Here is a 21,919-nt window from a genome sequence, read left to right as displayed (position 1 = left end):
GAAAATGTGGTATGGTATTTATTAAAGGATAGAAAAAGGTATATAACTTGTTTGAAACACAGCTGGCGTACAAAGACCATAAACTAGTTTCATGTAAACTTCATTTTATGATATACTTCAAGTAACTATTGATGCATTATAGCTGAGGTTCTTCACCTTAGGGTTTTAAGGCACATTTATAAACACTCCCCTACTATTTATTTGGACAGTGAAGCTAAAACCTTTCATTCTGGCAGATTGACTCTTTCATTCAATCAGTTTTATTGAATATAGCATGGTTTTTATGATTTTGTGGCACAAGTACACGTTACCAGTTGTAAATAGGTTGTTGAAATGAAAGTGAGGAGCCGTCAACAGTCAAACATGAAAACCATTTCACAAATCAATTAGGAGGAAAAGCTTGTCAAAATACCTTCTGTACCACATTTTCACATAGAAAGTGTTACAGAAAAACTATGCAATTATTAACTATTTGTTTAATCTGGTCTGAGACAACATTAAAGAGCGACTGAACGCAGTAATTCCACGTTTCTCTGTTGCTCATTAAGAAAAAAACGAGATTTCAGACTTGGGGGTGGGGTTCGATGTGGCAGTTAATGATGTTTCTCCCCCATGAGACACCATAGGAACGATGCTGGTATTACTTCCTCAAAATACTCAGAATGAATCTAAGATAACTCAAGAAGTCTAATTTTGACATTTTTGCAGAGGATGTTTTAGTTGTGTAATTTTACATATAGCTAAGGTGTTTGACGCAGTATTTCTCAGGTTAAACAAAGTGTAAACAAAGTGAGATGGGCAGGTGTGTCTCACCATGTGTGTTCTGCGGTGGATTGGATAGAGCGCAATCACCGCAGCTGTGTATCCAGTGTTAGTGGGCAAGTGAGCATTGTTGAAATCAAAACCCAACCCTAAAGTAAGTTATAACGAACTCACTTACAAAACTCTGTTTTGGACGAGACTGAATTTATGAACTAAATTATCCTATTTACAATTTGTAGTCTATTTTGACAATAGAATAAATGTTTCTGACTCATATCGGTGCTACATAGGCCTTTTTATATCAGAAGATGTTTATTGCCTTCAGTTGCGCTTTAAACTTGTGTGTGGATCCCCAGGGTATGCGGGTACCACGTATTGAGACACTGGACTCTCTCCTATGTGAGTTTTCTGATGTGACTTCATGCTAGAGCGCTGGGTGAAGCATTTCCCACACTGTGTGCACTTGAAGGGCTTCTCCCCGCTGTGGACCACAGCATGTCTGATCAGGTTGCACTGCTGGGTGAAACTCCTGCCACACTGTTCGCAGGTGTACGGTTTCTCGCCGGTGTGACTCCGGAGGTGTACTTTGAGCTGGCAGAAACGCTGGAAGCTCTTCCCACAGAAGGTGCAGCTGAAACGCCTCTCGGTGGTGCCACCCGACCTCCACTGAGTCCTCATTCTCTTCACCATGTTAAAACTACTGTGACTCAGGCTGTATCCAGAGAAGGTGGAGGTGGTGGCCATGTTTGACCCTGTCATGCATTCACTCAATCTCACTGTTGATTCTGAAGCAGTGTGTTGATGCTGCCTTGGCTGTAGGGCTAAACTATTTCCTTCATTATTTGAGTTCAGCCTCTCGCTGCTCTGTCCCTCTGGCATCTGTTGTCTAGTCATATCAGCCATTGTCCTGATATGTCTTTTCATGTGTGCTGCTGCACTGAACATGTTAGCATGTGGTTTCACTATAGAAGAGTGAAGCGATGGCCCTACATCATCTGTCATAGTAGGAACAGATGGCAGCCTACTACAAGATGGGAAAATCGAGATATTCTGAGAGTACTCTTCTGTGGAATGAAAGGAGAAATCTGGGTGGCCATCAGGGTCAGTGTCTCTGCCTGGATCCACAGAGGTCCACAGCTGCCCATCAGTCTCATCCATAACAAACTGGTCAGGTCCTGCCAGGGCCATGGTCTGATCTAGCTCCTCCTCTTTCTCATCCTTCACCATCACTAGGTCTAGTGAGTCTTTGTCCTCGGCTGGCCGGTGTTGCTCTGTGCTGAACACCTCTGTAGATGTGAGCCGGGGTGTACCTGGTTCCTCTGAACGATCAGAATTGGGGTAATGTTCCACTGAGTCTTCAGGAGATATGTTGGGTTGTGTGATAAAGTCCTCATCACAGTGCCGTTGTTCAAAAGATAGTGGTTTCCCAGGCTTGGAACCAGACTCTAAAGATTTGGGGATAAACATTAAATAAACATTACAAAAGACCCTTAACAGTTGGAAAACATGACTGCTTTAGAACTGACTGTGTGTCCGTGCGCTCCATATGCCAGAACATAAAACACCCAACACTAATGTAGCAATTTGGGACGTGCATACCACCACACCCACACAGTCTTCCATAGACAGACAGAGCAGTACCCCTTATGGTTTCACCCACCCTCTCCAGTGACCCTGAGCTCTTCCTGATGGTCAGTCTTCCACACGTCCTCTGCTGTCTCCTCATCTTTGATCAGTATGGGTTCAGTCTCCACTCTCTGCTCCACATCTGTAGGCTGTAACAGGGGACTGAGGTTATTACTCTGGACACAAACCATATCTAACCATTTTCATACTCATGAACCATACAAAAGCAGTAAATTCTCCTGATATTCCAATAACAGAATTGATCTGAGGTCAGAGGCCTCATTTATAAACCGTGCATATGTACAAAATATACCCCAAAACATGCGTGCACCAGTTTTCACGCAAAAGTTGACATTTATAAAAACCGAACATGTCGTGAGAATGTGCTCACCTTCCCACAAACTTTAGACCACGCCTACGCAGTTTCTAGTGGTTGAAGTATTGCATTGCAAGCAGGCAAGTAGCCTAGTATTTTGTGCAAATAGGGGTTAAGAAGAGCATGTTTGTCCATAACAAATAACAGGTTAATAACAAGATGCAATCGTTTGCCGTTAGTGAGAAGAGAGAACATCAATTTTGTTTATCTTTGTATTATAAAATAATTAGAAATAGGCATCTATTGCCTAGGCTATTATTTATTTCATTTCCATGATCATTGCAGAATAAATTCCTCACCTTTTCTGTGATGGTTTCATACTCATCAGGTAGCCTATAGGCCTACAACAAGTTAGATACCATTCTCCCTGTCTCTAATTTAATTGGCCCACTTCACAGTAGTAAATAGATAAGCTATTTCAAGTATTTTGCTCTATGCCATCTGATCTAGAGCGCAGTTTAAGTTTATACATTTCTATATTTTTGTACATGCGCAGTCTTTTCAGTAATGGCGCACGCAGATATTTAGTGTGAAATGTATGCAACAGTTATGAGGCCCCTGGATTTCTGTAATTGTACAAGGTGATGTATCACACCTCGGGTTGAGAGCCCTCTCCAACAGCCAGCTCTTCGTCTCTCCACTGTGAGCTACTCCTCTGCTTGTTCAAAACTATCTTGACTGGATATGAAGATCTCTCTGATGCCATGGGGTAAAAAACTGGAAAATAATTATATTCAGTCAAATATTAGGGCTATTCACACGTGTTTTTATTCAGTTGCTCCATGATGCAATCAAATTACTATGAATAACAACACATCTATATACCTTTTCTCCTGACTCGTCCTCGCGTCTTCTTCAACTCGCTCTCCATCATTTGACACTTCCTTTTCAGTAAATCAATATCTCGCTGGCTTTGGGTCATTTCCAAACGTATAACTGCACAACTATCATCTACACGTTGGTTTATTTCTGCTACCGCTGCTTTAGCTAATACCTCCATAACGGATACCAACTGCGCCTGAAAATTGCAGCTGGCCATCTTGTCCAGCCCAGTATTCTCTGTTATTAAGTAAATATGTTACAATTTTTGTAGCTAGCCAATGTGCAATAAATACTCAATTAATTTACACAATGGTAAATGTTGATATTGGCCCAATTTGGCATATGTAAGAGATCGATTAAGGCAAACAATGTTTCAAGTTGGAGATGCGTGCGCAATCGCACTTCCGTTCAACTCGTGACGTACTTCTTCTTCTTCAGTGGGGTTTATCGGCGGTTGGCAACTCGTGACATAAGTATTTATTACCGTAAATATGAGACTGCAACAGCCCTTCCAAATTGGGAGAGTTTAGCACTGGCAAGGCAAATACCAGGGTGTATACGCTTCAGTCACGCAGGCGCTATTTTGAAACGAAGGCGAGGCAGGAAATCCTATGGGTGAACCACGGAAGTAAGCCCAGGCAATGCATTGTTGTTGCGTGATGGTAGCTAGTGAAAGATTGCATGTCGTACTGCTGTGTACCTGAATGCACCTCATACAAGAGGAGAAAAATCTGGTAACCTCTATTTTCAACGGTTCCCTACCTACCCACAACTCCGTTGCGAGTGGATCATCCAAATACGCAAGGATATAACATATATTCAAAAAGCCACGAAGTTTGCGTACTTAATGTATATTATAGATCACGGAAAACACCAAAGTGTGCTCTAAACGTGACAGTAATAAATGTTTCTGAATTGTCCATAGTTGACATTTAACAAATCTTTAAACTATTTTACACCTGCCAATCTCTTATGAAAGTAGGCTACATTATCCCCACTTCTGTTGTCACCAGAAAAAGTTCACAAATATCCTGACAGTTCCTTCTTCAGTTCCAACCATGTTGCAGAGCTACCATTCCCAAATCATGATTACACACAGAAGTCCCTGCCTTTGGAAGAGCGTGATGAAATAGATTGTCTGGCAAAGGAGAATGACTCACTAAGAAGCCAACAGTTTTGTCTCCAACGTTTCCAGTGTGAACCCAGGTTCATGTTCTACACTGGGTTCAAAGACTGATACCCTGAAAGCCAATTTCCAGGCTTAGAGCACATTTGATAGCTGATCCCCCTGACATTCGCAGGTTCAGTCAACCAGCTGTGGTATGTCCTGTACTCAACTTTCCAAGGGCCAGTTTTAAGGAACACTTATCATGTGCCCCTACCCACCTCCACTATATGTGCATGAATGAAGAATTGTCTTGTTTATTGTAAGAATTTCTAAATTTGTGTAACCCTCTGTCATTTGTCTAACCCTCAATGTACAGCTCCACTGTAACACTTAATGAAGAACCCTATATTTCTGTGATGTACAGTATATCAATCATTTCTACCTGAAAATAATACCATAAATGTTTTTCCAAACAATGACTATTTAATTATCAAAATGCATGTCTCCAGCGTCAATCATTTCACAAGAATTATAAACACAGTTCATTAAAAGCTCAAGCTTCAAACATTGGCTAATTCAATTATAGCCATTTAAAAAAAGATTCAATCATGTAACTGGAATTAAACACATTTCAAAGTCAAGTAAATCACTGAATCAAGTAAACACAATTATTTATTATCACCATGACACCAGGGTAGCACCTCTCCACCTACCAGTGGGATTCTTCGTTCTCTACCTGCACAGGGCTGGCAGGAAGTGCTAAAAAAAGAAGTGGTCCAACTTGGTCATCATGTCTGCCCACTTTTCAGACTCTAAAGGAAATAATGGTTGCATTTCACAAAAAATTATGTTTAAGGCCAGTAAGGTGTACATACATCTAGCAGTTGCTTCCTATTGCAGCAAGGTTTGGCATAAGTGGTGGTCCTCTGTAGCTCAGCTGGTAGAGCACGGCGCTTGTAACGCCAAGGTAGTGGGTTCGATCCCCGGGACCACCCATACACAAAAAAAATAAATATGTATGCACGCATGACTGTAAGTCGCTTTGGATAAAAGCGTCTGCTAAATGGCATATTATTATTATTATTATAAGGTTTGTAGCAAACTATTTACTGGGCAATGGTGTAGGGACTGGACAATACATAATTGGCACAATCCCCTCAAGCCCTCCGGACCTTGTTGGCAGGTGCATTGTCTTTCCTTGGTGACTTTACTTTAGATCATTTAACTGTATTACAAGTTTGGAATTCAGGCCTGCCATACACGGGGGAATGTGCCATGATAGAGAGAATGGTGCCGGAGGAGATGGCTGCCGTTTTACGGGCTCCTAACCAATTGTGCTATTGTGTGTGCTTTTTTGTGTTATTTGTAACTTATTTTGTACATAATGTTTCTGCCACCGTCTCTTATGACCGAAAAGAGCTTCTGGATATCAGGACAGCGATTACTCACCTCGTACTGGACTAAGATTTTTTCTTTAACGAGTCGGACGCGAAGGATTTTCTTCAGACACCCGACAAGGCCCAAATCCCCATCATTCACATGAGAAAGAGACTGAGATATCAGGGACATAGGTCGAGGTGCCTTGTAAGGATCAGACGGCGAGTGGTTAATCTGCCTCTACCATCAGTCCTATTACCCAACGTACAATCATTGGATAACAAAATAGACTAATTACAATCACGGATATCCCACCAACGGGACCTTAAAAACGGTAATATCTTATGTTTCAACGATTCGTGGCTGAACGACGACATGGATAACATACAGCTGGTGGGATATACGCTGCATCGGCAAGATAGAACAGCTGCCTCCAGTAAGACAAGGGGTGGAGATCTGTGTATATTTGTAAACAACAGTTGGTGCACGAAATCTAATATTAAGGAAGTCTCGAGGTTTTGCTCGCCTGAGGTAGAGTATCTCATGATAAGCTGTAGACCACACTATTTACCAAGAGAGTTTTCATCTATGTTTTTTGTAGCTGTCTATTTACCACCACAAACGGATGCTGGCACTAAGACCGCACTCAATGAGCTGTATAAGGTCATAAGCAAACAGGAAAACGATAATCCACAGGCAGCGCTCCTAGTGGCTGGGGACTCTGTTTTACCTCATTTCTACCACACACAGAGACACGTACAAAGCTCTCCCTCGCCCTCCATTTGGCAAATCTGACCATAACTCTATCCTCCTGATTCCTGCTTACAAGCAAAAACTAAAGCAGGAAGCTTTCGGTCAATAAAGAAGTGGTCAGATGACGCAGATGCTAAGCTACAGGACAGTTTTGCTAGCACAGACTGGAATATGTTCCGGGATTCTTCCGCTTGAGGAGTACACCACATCAGTCACTGGCTTCATCAATAAGTGCATCGATGACGTCGTCCCCACAGTGACCGTACGTACATACCCCAACCAGAAGCCATGGATTACAGGCAACATCCGCACTGAGCTAAAGGGTAGAGCTGCCGCTTTCAAGGCACGGGACTCTAACCCGTATGCTTATAAGAAATCACGCTATGCCCTCCGACGAACCATCAAACAGGCAAAGCGTCAATACAGGACTAAGATTGAATCGTACTACATCGGCTCTGATGCTCGTCGGATGTGGCAGGGCTTGCAAACTATTACAGACTACAAAGGGAAGCACAGCCGCGAGCTGCCCAGTGACACGAGCCTACCAGACGAGCTAAATGACTTATTTTTTTTCGTGGTATCCAATTGGTAGTTACAGTCTTGTCCCATTGCTGCAACTCCCATACGGACACGGGAGAGACGAAGGGCGAGAGCCGTGCGTCCTCTGAAACACAACCCAACCAAGCCGCACTGCTTCTTGACACAATGCCCGCTTAACCCGGAAGCCAGCCACACCAATGTGTCGGAGGAAACACCATACACCTGGCGACCGAGTCAGCGTGCACTGCCCGCCACAGGAGTCGCTAGTGCGCGATGGGACAACAACATCCCTGCCGGCCAAACCCTCCCCTAACCTGGACGACGCTGGGCCAATTGTGCACCGCCCCATGGGTCTCCCGGTCGCGGCTGGCTGCGACAGACAACCATAGTCCCTGTGCCCAAGAACACTAAGGTAACCTGCCTAAATGACTACCGACCCGTAGCACTCACGTCTGTAGCCATGAAGTGCTTTGAAAGGCTGGTCATGGCTCACATCAACAACATTATCCCAGAAACTCTAGACCCACTCCAATTTGCATTCCCCCCCAACAGATCCACAGATGATGCAATCTCTATTGCACTCCACACTGCCCTTTCCCACCTGGACAAAAGGAACACCAACGTGAGAATGCTATTCATTGACTACAGCTCAGCGTCCAACACCATAGTGCCCTCAAAGCTCATCACTAAGCTAAGGACCCTGGAACTAAACAACTCCCTCTGCAACTGGATCCTGGACTTCCTGACGGGCCGCCCCCAGGTGGTAAAGGTAGGTAACAACACATCTGCCACGCTGATTCTCAACACGGGTGCCCCTCAGTGGTGTGCGTGCTCAGTCCCCTCATGTACTCCCTGTTCACCCATGACTGTATGGCCAGGCACGACTCCAACATCATCATTAAGTTTGAAACGACACAACAGTGGTAGGCCTGATCACCGACAACGATGATACAGCCTATAGGGAGGAGGTCAGAGACCTGGCCGTGTGGTGCCAGGATAACAACCTCTCCCTCAACGTGACCAAGACAAAGGAGATGATTGTGGACTACAGGAAAAAGAGGACCAAGCACGCCCCCATTCTCATCGACAGGGCTATAGTGGAGCAGGTTGAGACCTTCCAGTTCCTTGGTGTCCACATCACCAACAAACTATCATGGTCCAAACACACCAAGACAGTTGTGAAGAGGGCACGACAAAGCCTATTCCCCCTCAGGAGACTGAAAAGATTTGCCATGGGTCCTCAGATCCTCAAAAAGTTATACAGCTGCACCATTGAGAGCATCCTGACTGGTTGCATCACTGCCTGGTATGGCAACTGCTCGGCCTCCGACCGCAAAGCACTACAGAGGGTAGTGCGTAAGGCCCAGTACATCACTGGGGCCAAGCTTCCTGCCATCCAGGACCTCTATACCAGGCAGTGTCAGAAGAAGGCCCAAACAAAGACTCTAGCCACCCTAGTCATAGACTGTTCTCTCTGCTACCGCACGGCAAGCGGTACCGGAGCGCCAAGTCTAGGTCCAAAAGGCTTCTTAACAGCTTCTACCCCCAAGCCAGAACAGCATCTCGGAATGCACAACTTGTCAATCCTTGTCACAGATGGGATATTGCAGCAGACGACCACACCGGGTCTCACTCCTGTCAGCTTAAAAACAAGACGAAGCGGCTCCAGTGGGCACGCGTTCACCAACACTGGACAATTGAGGAGTGGAGAAACATTGCCTGGTCCGACGAATCCCAGTTCCTGTTGCGTCATGCGAGGTCAGGATTTGGACCCATCCTGCCTGGTGTCAACAGTACAGGCTGGTGCATATTAGCTAGTGTGTAGAAGAAGATAGCAAGTAGTGTCGATTGAGCTGCATGATAGAATATGAAAAGAAAACACCCTCCCTACGATCAAAGATGGGGGAGGTTTGATAATGCTGTGGGGTTGCTTTGCTGCCTCTGGTATTGGGGGCATTGAACATGCGCGAGGCATCATGAAATTAAGCCGATTATCAGATGTTTGGAGTCCAACGTTCAACCCAGTGGATCTCTGTTGAAAGTTGTGGGTCTTCCAGCAGGACAACGACCCCAAATACATATCAAAAAGCACCCAGGAATGGTTCAAGAGATGCTGGACTGTTTGAGTGGCCAGCAAAGAGTCCAGATCTGAATCACATCCAAAACCTATGGCGAGATCTGAAAACAGCAGTTAGTGGAGGGCAACCCTCAAAAATGGAAGAATTAGAGCAGTTTTCTGCTAAAACGTGGGCCAAATTGCCAGTGGAAAGGTGCAGCAAGCTCATTAATGGCTACAAGAAGCGTTTGTCTGCAGTTATCTTGGCCAAATGCTGTGTAACCAAGTATTAGCTCCAGGGTGCAAATAATTGTATCTATGCCATTTGTCTTTATTTTCTGAATTAAAATTGTAAACTTAAGTTTACAAAAATAAAATTGGTTCTGCAATGTTGAAAATCCAATAACAAGGTGCGGTGAACAAACATTTTGTTGTTCAATTTCAACTTATTTTATAAGAAATGGGAAAAGTGCAAGGGTGACAATATATTTGGCCGCAACTGTATAATATTGATCTAAAAGTACAGATGGATTCTTTCATTAAATCAATTGTATTGAATATAACATTATTTTTTATGATTTTATGGTACAAAAAACACTTTACCAGTTGTAAATAGGTTGTTAAAATAAAAGCGGTCAACAGTCAAACATGAAAACCATTTCACAAATCAATTAGGAGGAAAGCTTGTCAAAATGTCTCAGAAAACCTTCTGTACCACATTTTTCACATAGAAAGTGTTACAAAAAAAACAATGCAATTATTAACTATTTGTTCCATCTGGTCTGAGGCAACATTAAACTTGTGTGTGGATCCCCAGGGTATGCGGGTACCACGTCTTGAGACACTGGACTCTCTCCTATGTGAGTTTTCTGATGTGACTTCATACCGGAACGCTGGGGGAAGCATTTCCCACACTGTGTGCATTTGTAGGGCTTCTCCCCGCTGTGGACCACAGCATGTCTGATCAGGTTGCACTGCTTGGTGAAACTCCTGCCACACTGTTCACAGGTGTATGGCTTCTCTCCGGTGTGACTCCGGAGGTGTACTTTGAGCTGGCAGAAACGCTGGAAGCTCTTCCCACAGAAGGTGCAGCTGAAACGCCTCTCGGTGTTGCTGCCCGACCTCCACTGAGTCCTCATTCTCTTCACCATGTTAAAACTACTGCGACTCAGGCTGTTTCCAGAGGTGGAGGTGGTGGCCGTGTTTGACGCCGTCTTGCACTCACTCAATCTCACTCTTGATTCTGAAGCCCTGTATTGATGCTGCCTTGGCTGTAAAGCAAAACTATTTGTGTCATTATTTGAGTTCAGCCTCTCTCTGCTCTGTCCCTCTGGCATCTGTTGTCTAGTCTCATCAGCCAATGTACTGACATGTCTTGTCATGTGTGATGCTGCACTGAACATGTTAGCATGTGGTTTCCATAAAGAAGAGTGACGCGATGGCCCTACATCATCTGTCATATTAGGAACAGATGGCAGCCCACTATGAGATGGGAAAATCGAGATATTCTGAGAGTACTCTTTTGTGGCATGAAAGGAGAAATCTGGGTGGCCATCAGGGTCAGTGTCTCTGCCTGGATCCACAGAGGTCCACAGATGCCCATCAGTCTCATCCATAACAAACTGGTCAGGTCCTGCCAGGGCCGTGGTCTCATCCAGCTCCTCATCCTTCATCATCACTAACTCTAGTGAGTCCTCGTCCGGCCGGTGCTGCTCTGTGCTGAACACCTCTGTAGACGCGAGCCGGGGTGTACCTGGTTCCTCTGGACGATCAGAATTGCGGTAATGTTCCACTGAGTCTTCAGGAGATATGTTGGGTTGTGTGATGAAGTCCTCATCACAGTGCCGTTGTTCAAAGGATGGTGGTTTCCCAGGCTTGGAACCAGACTCTAAAGATTCGGGGATAAACATAAAAAAAACATTAAAGACCCTTAACAGTTGGAAAACATGACTGCTTTAGAACTGACTGTGTGTCCGTGCGCTCCATATGCTAGAACATAAAACACCCAACACCAATGTAGCAATTTGGAACATGCATACCACAACACCCACACAGTCTTCCATAGACAGACAGAGCAGTACCCCTTATGGTCACACCCACCCTCTCCAGTGACCCTGAGCTCTTCCTGAGGGTCAGTCTTCCACACGTCCTCTGCTGTCTCCTCATCTTTGATCAGTATGGGTTCAGTCTCCACTCTCTGCTCCACATCTGTAGGCTGTAACAGGGGACTGAGGTTATTACTCTGGACACACACCATATATTTTTATTTTACCAGGAAAACCCCATTGAGATACAGTCTCTTTTGCAAGGGAGACCTGGCAAAGAAGGCAGCAGCAATCAATACATTACAACACTTAAAACATACAACACAATCAGCACAGCAATACGATCCAGCCTACAGGAAACATTTACACTCCTCCTGAACAGAGTTTTGTACCAGAGTTTTAAAGTCATTGAGTGTCACTAGACTAGTATATCTAGTTTAAGCATACTTTGTAGAAAATGTAATGCCTCTGGTGAACAATAGAGAAGGCAGTCTTGCCTAACTCAGTAACGGCCCTGGGGACTTTAAGTAGCAACCACCTAGTAGACCGGGTCTGGTAACTGCTAGCGGTGAAGAAGAGCAGGTCACAGAGGTAAAGAGGGAGTTTATATATAATATATAATATAATAATAATATGCCATTTCACATATCTAACGCTTTTCATACTCATGAATCACACGAAATAAGTAAATTCTCCTGATATTCCAATGACAGAATTGATCCAAGAGATCAGGTCTCTATAACTGTAAAAGGTGATATATCACACATGGGGTTGAGAGTCCTTGTCCCTCCGCTGTGAGCTACTCCCCTGCTTGTTCAAAACAATCTTCACTGGATATGAAGATCTCTCTGATGCCATGGGGTAAAAAAAAAAGGGAAAATAATTGTATTCAGTCAAATATTAGGGCTATTCACACATTTGCGTTTTGCATATGGAATCAATTTACCATGAATAACACATCAGCTACCTTTTCTCCTGACTCGTCCTCCTGTCTTCAGATCGTTCTCCATCATTTTACACTTCCTTTTCAGTACATCAATATCTCGCTGGCTTTGGGTCATTTCCAAACGTAGAACTGCACAGCTATCATCAACACGATTGTTTATTTCTGCTACAGCTGCTTTAGCTAATACCTCCATAATGGATAGAAACTGCGCCTGAAAATTGCTGCTGGCCATCTTGTCCAGCCCAAATTACAGATTTGTATTCTCTGTGTTAAGTAAATAGTTGACAATTTCCAAGCTAATGTGCAATAAACAATCCGTAGCAGTTGATAAATGGCAAGAATGTGACAGTGTTCGAGAGCATCAAACCCGTGATGTATCATGGGTAAATTGTGACTGACTGATATACAAATAATATTGAGTAGTTATTTATGTTGCAAGGGTTCTTGTAGATCAGTCAGTCTCGACTCGCTAGTAATGGCGTCTTTTTGTAGGCAGAAAAATGAATGGCTTTTTTTTTGTAAGGTTTTTGGATAAACGCCGAAAATAAGGTATGTGGTAAACACAGGCTTAGGAGATCTTATGTTTTCTTCTATGAAATATTATTCATCAGCTAACGTCACTTTATGTGAATGTTGAAGAATGTATGTAATTTTAAAAAGCACATAAAGGCTTCATCATTCATAAAGGTAATATTAACTGACTGCGGTTACCTCATAGAACAAAACGTATAAGATATCCTAAACCTTTGTTAACCTCAGACCTTATTTTGGGCATTTATTCCAAAACCCTGTTCTTTCGCCATTCATTTCCCCCGTAGCTTTAGGACTACAAGCTGGCGAGCTCTATGTCGAACGCGCCCTAGGACAAGTGAACTGGAACAAAGTCTCGTTGTTTTCTGGCAAATATTGTGTATCTAGTAAGGTGGGTGAAATAAGTATAATACAAACTCATTCATACAATCTACCCTCTAAAGACCTTCATTGTACACAGATTAAAAATTGCTATTGATAACAAATGTGTATTTTGTGGTTGTGACCCAGAGACTCTTAACCATTTATTTTGGGACTGTTCTTATGTCAGAAGATTTTTGGAGTGAGTTAGAAGATTTTATTTTAAAATAAACTACTATTAATGTTAATTTCAAAGACTCTGATATTATGTTTTATTTTGATCCAAATGATATGGACCCCGATTTAATTTTCATTGTTAATTTGTTTATTTTTCATGGCAGATTCTTTATCCATAAATTGAAGTGGGCGGAGAATAAAACCCTCTTCACATTGTTTAAGATATAATTGAAACATTATTTTGAAATGATCAGTAAGTGTAAAAACAAAAAAGCAATACGTAACGTTACCATAAAACTTTTTGACAAATTGAACATTTATCTTGACATGTAATACGACTGTCTATGTTAGGTTTATGTGCTCTTGTTTGTATATTTCTGTTTTTGTATTGGTTTTATGTTGTTCATAATAAAAATACAAAATAAATCGAACATGCCCTGTGTGAAATTGCAATCGCACTTCCGTTCAATTTATGACTTAAGTATTTGTTACCGTACAAATGAGACTGCAACTGCCCTAAACATTTGTTTGAATTAGCACTGGCCAGCAAATACCAGAGTATATTCTAGTCTGCATGTAGGATAGCCATATCAGTTTACAACAAAAAAAGAAGACGTTTTACGATCTGAATAAAGAATTCAGATCGTAAAGCGTATTTTGTTATTAGTCAATGGCTGCATGTAGGGGAAAGTGCAGTGCAATGCAGTGGCTCACATGGTTATTAATGCATAAAAGGCTATAGATGCATAATGCACGAAGCACTGTGGTGAAAACGTAAAATATATTATTCAACCATTCATAAAAACACATGGTTTATATATGATCAAATATTGCCATTAATATTGTCATCTCCATTCTCATCGACACAACGTAATGAAACCATTCTGAAAATGTGGTATGGCATTTATTAAAGGATAGAAAAAGGTATAGAACTTGTTTGATACAGCTGGGGAACAAAGCCGATAAACCAGTTTAATGTAAACTTCAAATAAACTAAATGTCATTATATATTTCAAGTTCCTATTGCATACTACATGCATTATAACTGATTTACATTGAGGGTCTTCTCTTAGGGGTTTTAAAGCACAAACACATATGCAAGGTTTAGCTACAGAAGGCTATATCCACCCATTTTTCACATTTGTGTTTTTTCATCAGAAATGATTGATTAGGGTACCTTCATGTGCGTGTAAAATATAACTGTTCTCAGATTTTTTTAAACATAGATTTTAGATGTGCATTAAAATGGGTGTTGTTGCAAAACGTTATACACTGAGTGTACCAAACATTAGGAAAACCTGCTCTTTCCATGACATATACTGACCAGGTGAAAGCTATGATCCCTTATTGATGTAATTTGTTAAATATACTTCAATATAGATGAAGGGGAGAAGACGGGTTACAGAAGGATTTTTAAGCCTTGACACATTACATTTACATTTTTACATTTACATCATTTAGCAGGCACTCTTATCCAGAGGGACTTACAAATTGGTGCATTCAACTTATGATAGCAAGTGGGACAACCACTTTTTTTCTTCTTTTTTTATGGGGGGGTGGGGGAGGTGGGGGGGGGGGGGGGGGGGGGGTAGAAGGATTGCTTTATACTATTCCAGGTATTCCTTAAAGAGGTAGGGTTTCAAGTGTCTCCGGAAGGTGGTCAGTGACTCCACTGTCCTGGCATCGTGGGGGAGCTTGTTCCACCATTGGGGTGCCAGAGCAGCAAATACAGTGAGGGAAAAAAGTATTTGATCCCCTGCTGATTTTGTATGTTTGCCCACTGACAAAGAAATGATCAGTCTATAATTTTAATGGTAGGTTTATTTGAACAGTGAGAGACAGAATAACAACAAAAAAATCCAGAAAACGCATGAAAAACATGTTATAAATTGATTTCCATTTTAATGAGGGAAATAAGTATTTGACCCCCTCTCAATCAGAAAGATTTCTGGCTCCCAGGTGTCTTTTATACAGGTAACGAGCTGAGATTAGGAGCACACTCTTAAAGGGAGTGCTCCTAATCTCAGCTTGTTACCTGTATAAAAGACACCTGTCCACAGAAGCAATCAATCAATCAGATTCCAAACTCTCCACCATGGCCAAGACCAAAGAGCTCTCCAAGGATGTCAGGGACAAAATTGTAGACCTACACAAGGCTGGAATGGACTACAAGACCATCGCCAAGCAGCTTGGTGAGAAGGTGACAACAGTTTATTTGCAAATGGAAGAAACACAAAATAACTGTCAATCTCCCTCGGCCTGGGTCTCCATGCAAGATCTCACCTCGTGGAGTTGCAATGATCATGAGAACGGTGAGGAATCAGCCCAGAACTACACGGAAGGATCTTGTCAATGATCTCAAGGCAGCTGTGACCATAGTCACCAAGAAAACAATTGGTAACACACTACGCCGTGAAGGACTGAAGTCCGCAGGGAGTCTAGTTTTCCTCCATTTCCACTCGGCTGCCCGGAGCCCTCGATTGTGTATGTGTGCCATTCAGAGGGTTAATGGGCAAGACAAAATACTTAAGTGCCTTTGAACAGAGTATGGTAGTATGTGCCAGGCGCACAGGTTTGAGTGTGTCAAGAACTGCAACGCTGCTGGGTTTTTCACGCTCCACAGTTTCCTGTGTGTATCGAGAATGGTCCACCACCCAAATGACATCCAGCCAACTTGACACAACTGTGGGAAGTATTGGAGTCAACATGGACCAGCATCCCTGTGGAATACTTTCGACACCTTGTAGAGTCCATTCCACGCCGACTTGAGGCTGTTCTGAGGGCAAAAGGTGGTGCAACTCAATATTAGGAAGGTGTTCCTAATATTTTGTAAACTCATTGTTTAGCTGGAATGGAACATTCGTATCCTGTATATTTGACTGTGATATGTGGTTGTCTCACCTAGCGATCCTATGATGAATGGAATAACTGTAAGTCACTCTGGATAAGAGCATCCAAATAACGAAAATGTCAAATGTAAATATTTTACATATAGATCTCATATTACTGTATTTATTCCTTTTTAAAAACATTTTTTTAATATTGATGTCACAAATGTATCATTTGTACAGGTCTTTATTTAAAAATATATAGTTATTTGTCACATTTGACTGTAAAACCTAGCAGTACTACTTATTTCTCTGAGAGTGAGTGCCTTCAGAAAGTACTCACACCACTTGAATTTCCCCAAATTTTCATTTGTTACAGCCTGATTTTTAAATGGATTAAATTGAGATTGAAGTGTATGTTTTAATGGATTAGGAGATAGAACTGGGTTAATCACGAACATTGAGTTAGAATTATTTGTTACTGGGCCAGGAATTTAATTGGGGCATTTCACTGTGTGTGTGGGGGAGTAGAGAGGAAATCTGCCCTAGGGTCAAATTGCTTGCTCTTACTTCAATCCATGGCTGTCTTATCTGATGAGAGACTGAAACTAGCTTGTGGCCTTTTGTCTCTCTCTTCAAACACCATGAAGGGAGCGGCACCAGGATTGAATGGAGTTTGGACTAGACCTTTGTCTCCTTGGTATCTTCTTGATTGATTACAGCATGATGGGGTGAGGTTTGTGTATGTTAGGGCCTTGTCATGTTTAAACTAAACATAAGTGTGTGTGCAAGACAGGGGAGTGAGTGATTGGTTGGAGTATTATGTGCATAATAAAAGTTGAGTTTAGAGAGACAAAGGAAGTGGGCGTGGAGTGATAAAGAGCGGGAAACTGAAGTGGGAGGGATTTAGAGCTAGAAGAGTTGGGGATGATGGTATATAATGTGACGTGAGAGAGAGAGAACGGTGTGCCACTCTGCAGACTGGTATCGGCTTTGTTGAAACTTTAATAAAGTCATTTCTTGATGCAACAAAAACTCTGTAAGACCTTATTTGTAATAAAGTATAGTGGTTATTTTCCACAACAAGATTTCACTGGCCCACACACAATACCCCATAATGTCAAAGTGGAATTATGTTTTTGCTTAACAAGTCACATAAGTTGCATGGACTCATGATTTTTGAACGACTTTATCCTGAATACAAAGTGTTATGTTTGGGGCAAATCCAATACAACACATTACGGAGTACCACTCTCCATATTTTCAAGTATAGTGGTGGCTGCATCATGTTATGGGTATGTTTGTAATCATTAAGGACTGGGGAGTTTTTCAGGATAAAAAAGAAACGGAATGAAGCTAAGCACACGCAAAATCCTAGAGGAAAACCTGCTTCAGTCTAACCTAACACACAAGGCAAAATCTACACTGGAGTTGTTTACGAAGACGACAGTTAATGTTCCTGAGTGGCCAAGTTACAGGTTTGACTTAAATCTGCTCGAAAATCTATGGCAAGACCTGAGAATGGTTGTCTAGCAATGATCAACAACCAATTTGACAGAGCTTGAAGAATTTTGAAAATAATATTAGGCAAATGTTGCACAATCCAGGTGTGGAAAGCTCAGAGACTTACCCAGTTAGACTCACAGCTGTAATCATTGCTAAAAGGTGATTCTAACATGTATTGACTCAGGGGGTTGAATACTTATCTAATCAAGATATATTAGTGTTTTATTGTTCAATATTTTTTTTTACAAATGTTAGAATTTTTCTCCCACTTTGACATTAGAGTATTTGGTGTATATCATTGACCAAAAAATTACAATTAAATGAATTTTAATCCCACGTTGTAACACAACAAAACTTGGAAAAAGTCAAGGGGTTTGAATACATTCTGAAGGCACTGTAGCGTTTTGGAACAACATGAAACCATCAAGTGATAGATTTCAAACAAATATATGTAAGCCTTTGAAAAACCCCATGCCATGATTAGGTGGTGAAAAAACACACCAATCTCTCTCATACACTGAACAAAAATATAAACGCAACATGTAACAATTTCAAAAGATTTTACTGAGTTACAGTTCATATAAGGAAATAAATAAATCTGGGGATACAGATATGCATCTGTTGGTCACAGATTCCTTTAAAAAAAGATAGGGATGTGTATCAGAAAAACAGTCAGTATCTAGTGTGACCACCAATTAATCAACATTTCTGAAAATGGATATAGCGTTTTGGAATAAAATTATTCACATACACTCCCCTATCTATTTATTTAGAAAGTGAAGCTAAAACTTTTAATTTGGCTCTATAATCCAGCATTTTGTATTTGAGATCAAATGTTTTATACAGAATGTCACCTTTTATTTGAGGGTATTTTCATACATAACTTTCTTACCGTTTAGAAATTAATGCACTTTATCTAGTCTCCCCATGAAAGTGTCATAAGTATTTTGACAAATTCACTTAGTGTATTACATTCAGTCAAAAGTTTAGTATTTGGTCCCATACTCCTAGCACGCAATGACTACATCATGCTTGTGACTACAAACTTGTTGGACACATTGGCAGTTTTTTTGTGTGTGTTTTGGATCGAAACGTTGTCATTAAGGCGGTGAATTGTATGCTAAATGACTAAAATGTAAATGTAAAATGAATTTGGAACATTGGGCCTTCCTATTCTTTACAAGTATTCTTTATTAGCCCAGCACATCTAAGGATGTGCGTATGACCACAAACTTTTCTATAGTCAGATTTTTGTGCCCAATATAAATTAATAGTAAAAATGCATTGTGTTATTTTGGAGACATTTTCATTGTAAATGAGAATAGAATGTTTGTTTAAAAAAAATAATAACAATAATAAGTGAGGAGCCATTAACAGTCAAACATGAAAACCATTTTACGAATCAATTAGGAGGAAAAGCTTGTCAAAATGTCTCAAAATTCCATCTGTACAACATTTTCCCATAAAAACTATTACAGAAAAACTATGCAATTATTAACTATTTGTTCCATCTGTTCTGAGACAACATTAAACTTGTGTGTGGATCCCCAGGGTATGCAGGTACCACGTATTGAGACACTGGACTCTCTCCTATGTGAGTTCTCTGATGTGACTTCATACCGGAACGCTGGGGGAAGCATTTCCCACACTGTGTGCACTTGTAGGGCTTCTCCCCACTGTGGACCACAGCATGTCTGATCAGGTTGCACTGCTTGGTGAAACTCCTGCCACACTGTTCGCAGGTGTACGGTTTCTCTCCGGTGTGACTCCGGAGGTGTTCTTTGAGCTGCCAGAAACGTGGGAAGCTCTTCCCACAGAAGGTGCAGCTGAAACGCCTCTCGGTGGGGCCGCCCGACCTCCACTGAGTCCTCATTCTCTTCACCATGTTAAAACTACTGCGACTCAGGCTGTATCCAGAGAAGGTGGAGGTGGTGGCCATGTTTGACCCTGTCATGCATTCACTCAATCTCACTGTTGATTCTGAAGCCCTGTATTGATGCTGCCTTGGCTGTAGAGCTAAACTATTTCCTTCATTATTTGAGTTCAGCCTCTCGCTGCTCTGTCCCTCTGGCATCTGTTGTCTAGTCTCATCAGCCAATGTCCTGACATGTCTTGTCATGTGTTTTGCTGCACTGAACATGTTAGCATGTGGTTTCCATATAGAAGAGTGAAGCGATGGCCCTACATCATCTGTCATAGTAGGAACGGATGGCAGCCCACTATGAGATGGGAAAATTGAGATATTCTGAGAGTACTCTTCTGTTGCATGAAAGGAGAAATCTGGGTGGCCATCAGGGTCAGTATCTCTGCCTGGATCCACAGAGGTCCACAGCTGCCCATCAGTCTCATCCATAACAAACTGGTCAGGTCCTGCCAGGGCCGTGGTCTGATCCAGCTCCTCCTCTTTCTCATTCTTCACCATCACTAGCTCTAGTGAGTCCTTGTCTGGCTGGTGCTGCTCTGTGCTGAACACCTCTGTAGACGTGAGCCGGGGTGTGCCTGGTTCCTCTGGACGATCAGAATTGGGGTAATGTTCCACTGAGTCTTCGGGAGATATGTTGGGTTGTGTGATGAAGTCCTCATCACAGTGCCGTTGCTCAAAGGATGGTGGTTGCCCAGGCTTGGAACCAGACTCTAAAGATTTGGGGATAAACATTAAATAAACATTACAAAAGACCCTTAACAGATGCAAAATACGACTGCTTTAGAACTGACTGTGTGTCCGTGCGCTACATATGCCAGAACATAAAACACCAATGTAGCAATTTGGAACGCGCATACCACCACACCCACACAGAGCAGTACCCCTTATGGTCGCACCCACCCTCTCCAGTGATCCTAAACTCTTCCTGAGGGTCAGTCTTCCACAAGTCCACTGCTGTCTCCTCATCTTTGATCAGTATGGGTTCAGTCTCCACTCTCTGCTCCACATCTGTAGGCTGTAACAGGGGACTGAGGTTATTACTCTGGACACACCATGTCTAATGCTTTTCATACTCATGAACCATACAAAAGCAGTAAATTCTCCTGATATTCCAATATCAGAATTGATCCAAGAGGTCAGGTCTCTGTAATTTTAAAATGTTATGTATTACACCTGGGGTTGAGAGTCCTCTTCAACAGCCATCTCTCCATCTCTCCACTGTGAGCTACTCCTCTGCTTGTTCAAAACAATATTGACTGGATATGAAGATCTCTCTGATGCCATGGGATAACAAACGGGAAAAGACTAGTAATTATATTCAGTAAAATATTAGGGCTATTCACACATTTGCATATGCAATCAACTTTCTATGAATAACACATCAACTAACGTTACCTTTGCTCCTGACTCGTCCTCGTGTCTTCTTCAGCTCGCTCTCCATCACTTGACACTTCCTTTTCAGTACATCAATATCTCGCTGGCTTTGGGTAATTTCCAAACGTATAACTGCACAGCTATCATCAACACGATTGTTTATTTCTGCTACAGCTGCTTTAGCTAATACCTCCATAATGGTTACCAACTGCGCCTGAAAATTGCAGCTGGCCATCTTGTCCAGCCCAAATTACAGATTTGTATTATCTGTGTGAAGTAAAGTCTACAATTTCAAAGCTAATACTCAATAAACACGCCGTAAATGTCGATATGACAACAGTGTGTGATGCGTGCGCAATTGCAATCGCACTTCCGTTCCACAACTCGTGACCTAAGTATTTATTACCGTAAATATGAGACCGCAACAGCCCTTCAAAATGGTTAGAATTAGCATTGCCAAAGCAAATACAAGTGTCTATTCTAGTCTGCATGTACGGTAGCCATATCTATTGACCAATTAAGGGGGGGGACTACAGATATTCTTACCTTTGCCATGATTCGGCAGTCTCGTCCAGATCATCATGGCATTTGTAGTTATTTATGATAGCCACATTAGCATTTCATATTTATTAAAACAAAACAAAACAAATTGGGGGTGGGGGGATAAATACAGGCAAATATTTAGATAGTCACCTTGTCCTCGAGAGATTTACACGGTTATCAAAACGTCAATTTTCCTGTTTGACCGCTAGGTTTTATTGGTATTATGACTCATACTGTTCTACTATTCTACTAGTGCCAGTATTTG

General features: G+C 41.9%; 3 protein-coding genes across 3 annotated transcripts; all 3 read right to left on the bottom strand.

Moving 5' to 3' along the window:
* Positions 1-3,999, bottom strand: LOC311150854 (uncharacterized protein). The gene is made up of 4 exons (XM_084188410.1): positions 3,590-3,999; positions 3,360-3,481; positions 2,423-2,537; positions 1-2,207 (listed from the first exon to the last, which is right to left on the bottom strand). The coding sequence occupies exons 1-4, from the start codon at positions 3,801-3,803 to the stop codon at positions 1,084-1,086; spliced, it is 1,575 nt and encodes a 524-aa protein (XP_084044536.1). The 5' UTR covers positions 3,804-3,999; the 3' UTR covers positions 1-1,083.
* A 5,733-nt stretch (positions 4,000-9,732) lies between these two features.
* LOC311150758 (uncharacterized protein) lies at positions 9,733-12,807 on the bottom strand. Its single transcript, XM_084188282.1, has 4 exons — positions 12,433-12,807; positions 12,231-12,313; positions 11,521-11,635; positions 9,733-11,308 (listed from the first exon to the last, which is right to left on the bottom strand). The coding sequence occupies exons 1-4, from the start codon at positions 12,641-12,643 to the stop codon at positions 10,185-10,187; spliced, it is 1,533 nt and encodes a 510-aa protein (XP_084044408.1). The 5' UTR covers positions 12,644-12,807; the 3' UTR covers positions 9,733-10,184.
* A 5,549-nt stretch (positions 12,808-18,356) lies between these two features.
* On the bottom strand, positions 18,357-21,477 carry LOC311150665 (uncharacterized protein). The gene is made up of 4 exons (XM_084188165.1): positions 21,133-21,477; positions 20,911-21,011; positions 20,638-20,752; positions 18,357-20,447 (listed from the first exon to the last, which is right to left on the bottom strand). The coding sequence occupies exons 1-4, from the start codon at positions 21,344-21,346 to the stop codon at positions 19,312-19,314; spliced, it is 1,566 nt and encodes a 521-aa protein (XP_084044291.1). The 5' UTR covers positions 21,347-21,477; the 3' UTR covers positions 18,357-19,311.
* Between the last annotated feature and the right edge of the window lie 442 nt (positions 21,478-21,919).

The sequence above is a fragment of the Coregonus lavaretus genome (assembly GCF_964263955.1).
Source record: "Coregonus lavaretus genome assembly, chromosome: 23".
Classification (NCBI taxonomy): Eukaryota; Metazoa; Chordata; class Actinopteri; order Salmoniformes; family Salmonidae; genus Coregonus; species Coregonus lavaretus.
Note: the sequence above shows the minus strand (reverse complement) of the source record. Positions and strands in the feature narration are given on the sequence as shown.

Bases quoted from the DNA above. Each gene is read 5' to 3' on its own strand.
- LOC311150854 (XM_084188410.1), bottom strand. From the start codon at position 3,803: ATGGCCAGCTGCAATTTTCAGGCGCAGTTGGTATCCGTTATGGAGGTA. The intron at 3,482-3,589 runs GTATATAGATGT...ATTATTTTCCAG, and splicing joins AGGACGAGTCAGGAGAAAAG to TTTTTTACCCCATGGCATCA. The intron at 2,538-3,359 runs GTGTGATACATC...CCCCTGTTACAG, and splicing joins GAGAGGGCTCTCAACCCGAG to CCTACAGATGTGGAGCAGAG.
- LOC311150758 (XM_084188282.1), bottom strand. From the start codon at position 12,643: ATGGCCAGCAGCAATTTTCAGGCGCAGTTTCTATCCATTATGGAGGTA. The intron at 12,314-12,432 runs GTAGCTGATGTG...CCATGGCATCAG, and splicing joins AGGACGAGTCAGGAGAAAAG to AGAGATCTTCATATCCAGTG. The intron at 11,309-11,520 runs GTGGGTGTGACC...CCGAATCTTTAG, and splicing joins GCTCAGGGTCACTGGAGAGG to AGTCTGGTTCCAAGCCTGGG.
- LOC311150665 (XM_084188165.1), bottom strand. From the start codon at position 21,346: ATGGCCAGCTGCAATTTTCAGGCGCAGTTGGTAACCATTATGGAGGTA. The intron at 21,012-21,132 runs GTAACGTTAGTT...CCATGGCATCAG, and splicing joins AGGACGAGTCAGGAGCAAAG to AGAGATCTTCATATCCAGTC. The intron at 20,448-20,637 runs GTGGGTGCGACC...CCAAATCTTTAG, and splicing joins GTTTAGGATCACTGGAGAGG to AGTCTGGTTCCAAGCCTGGG.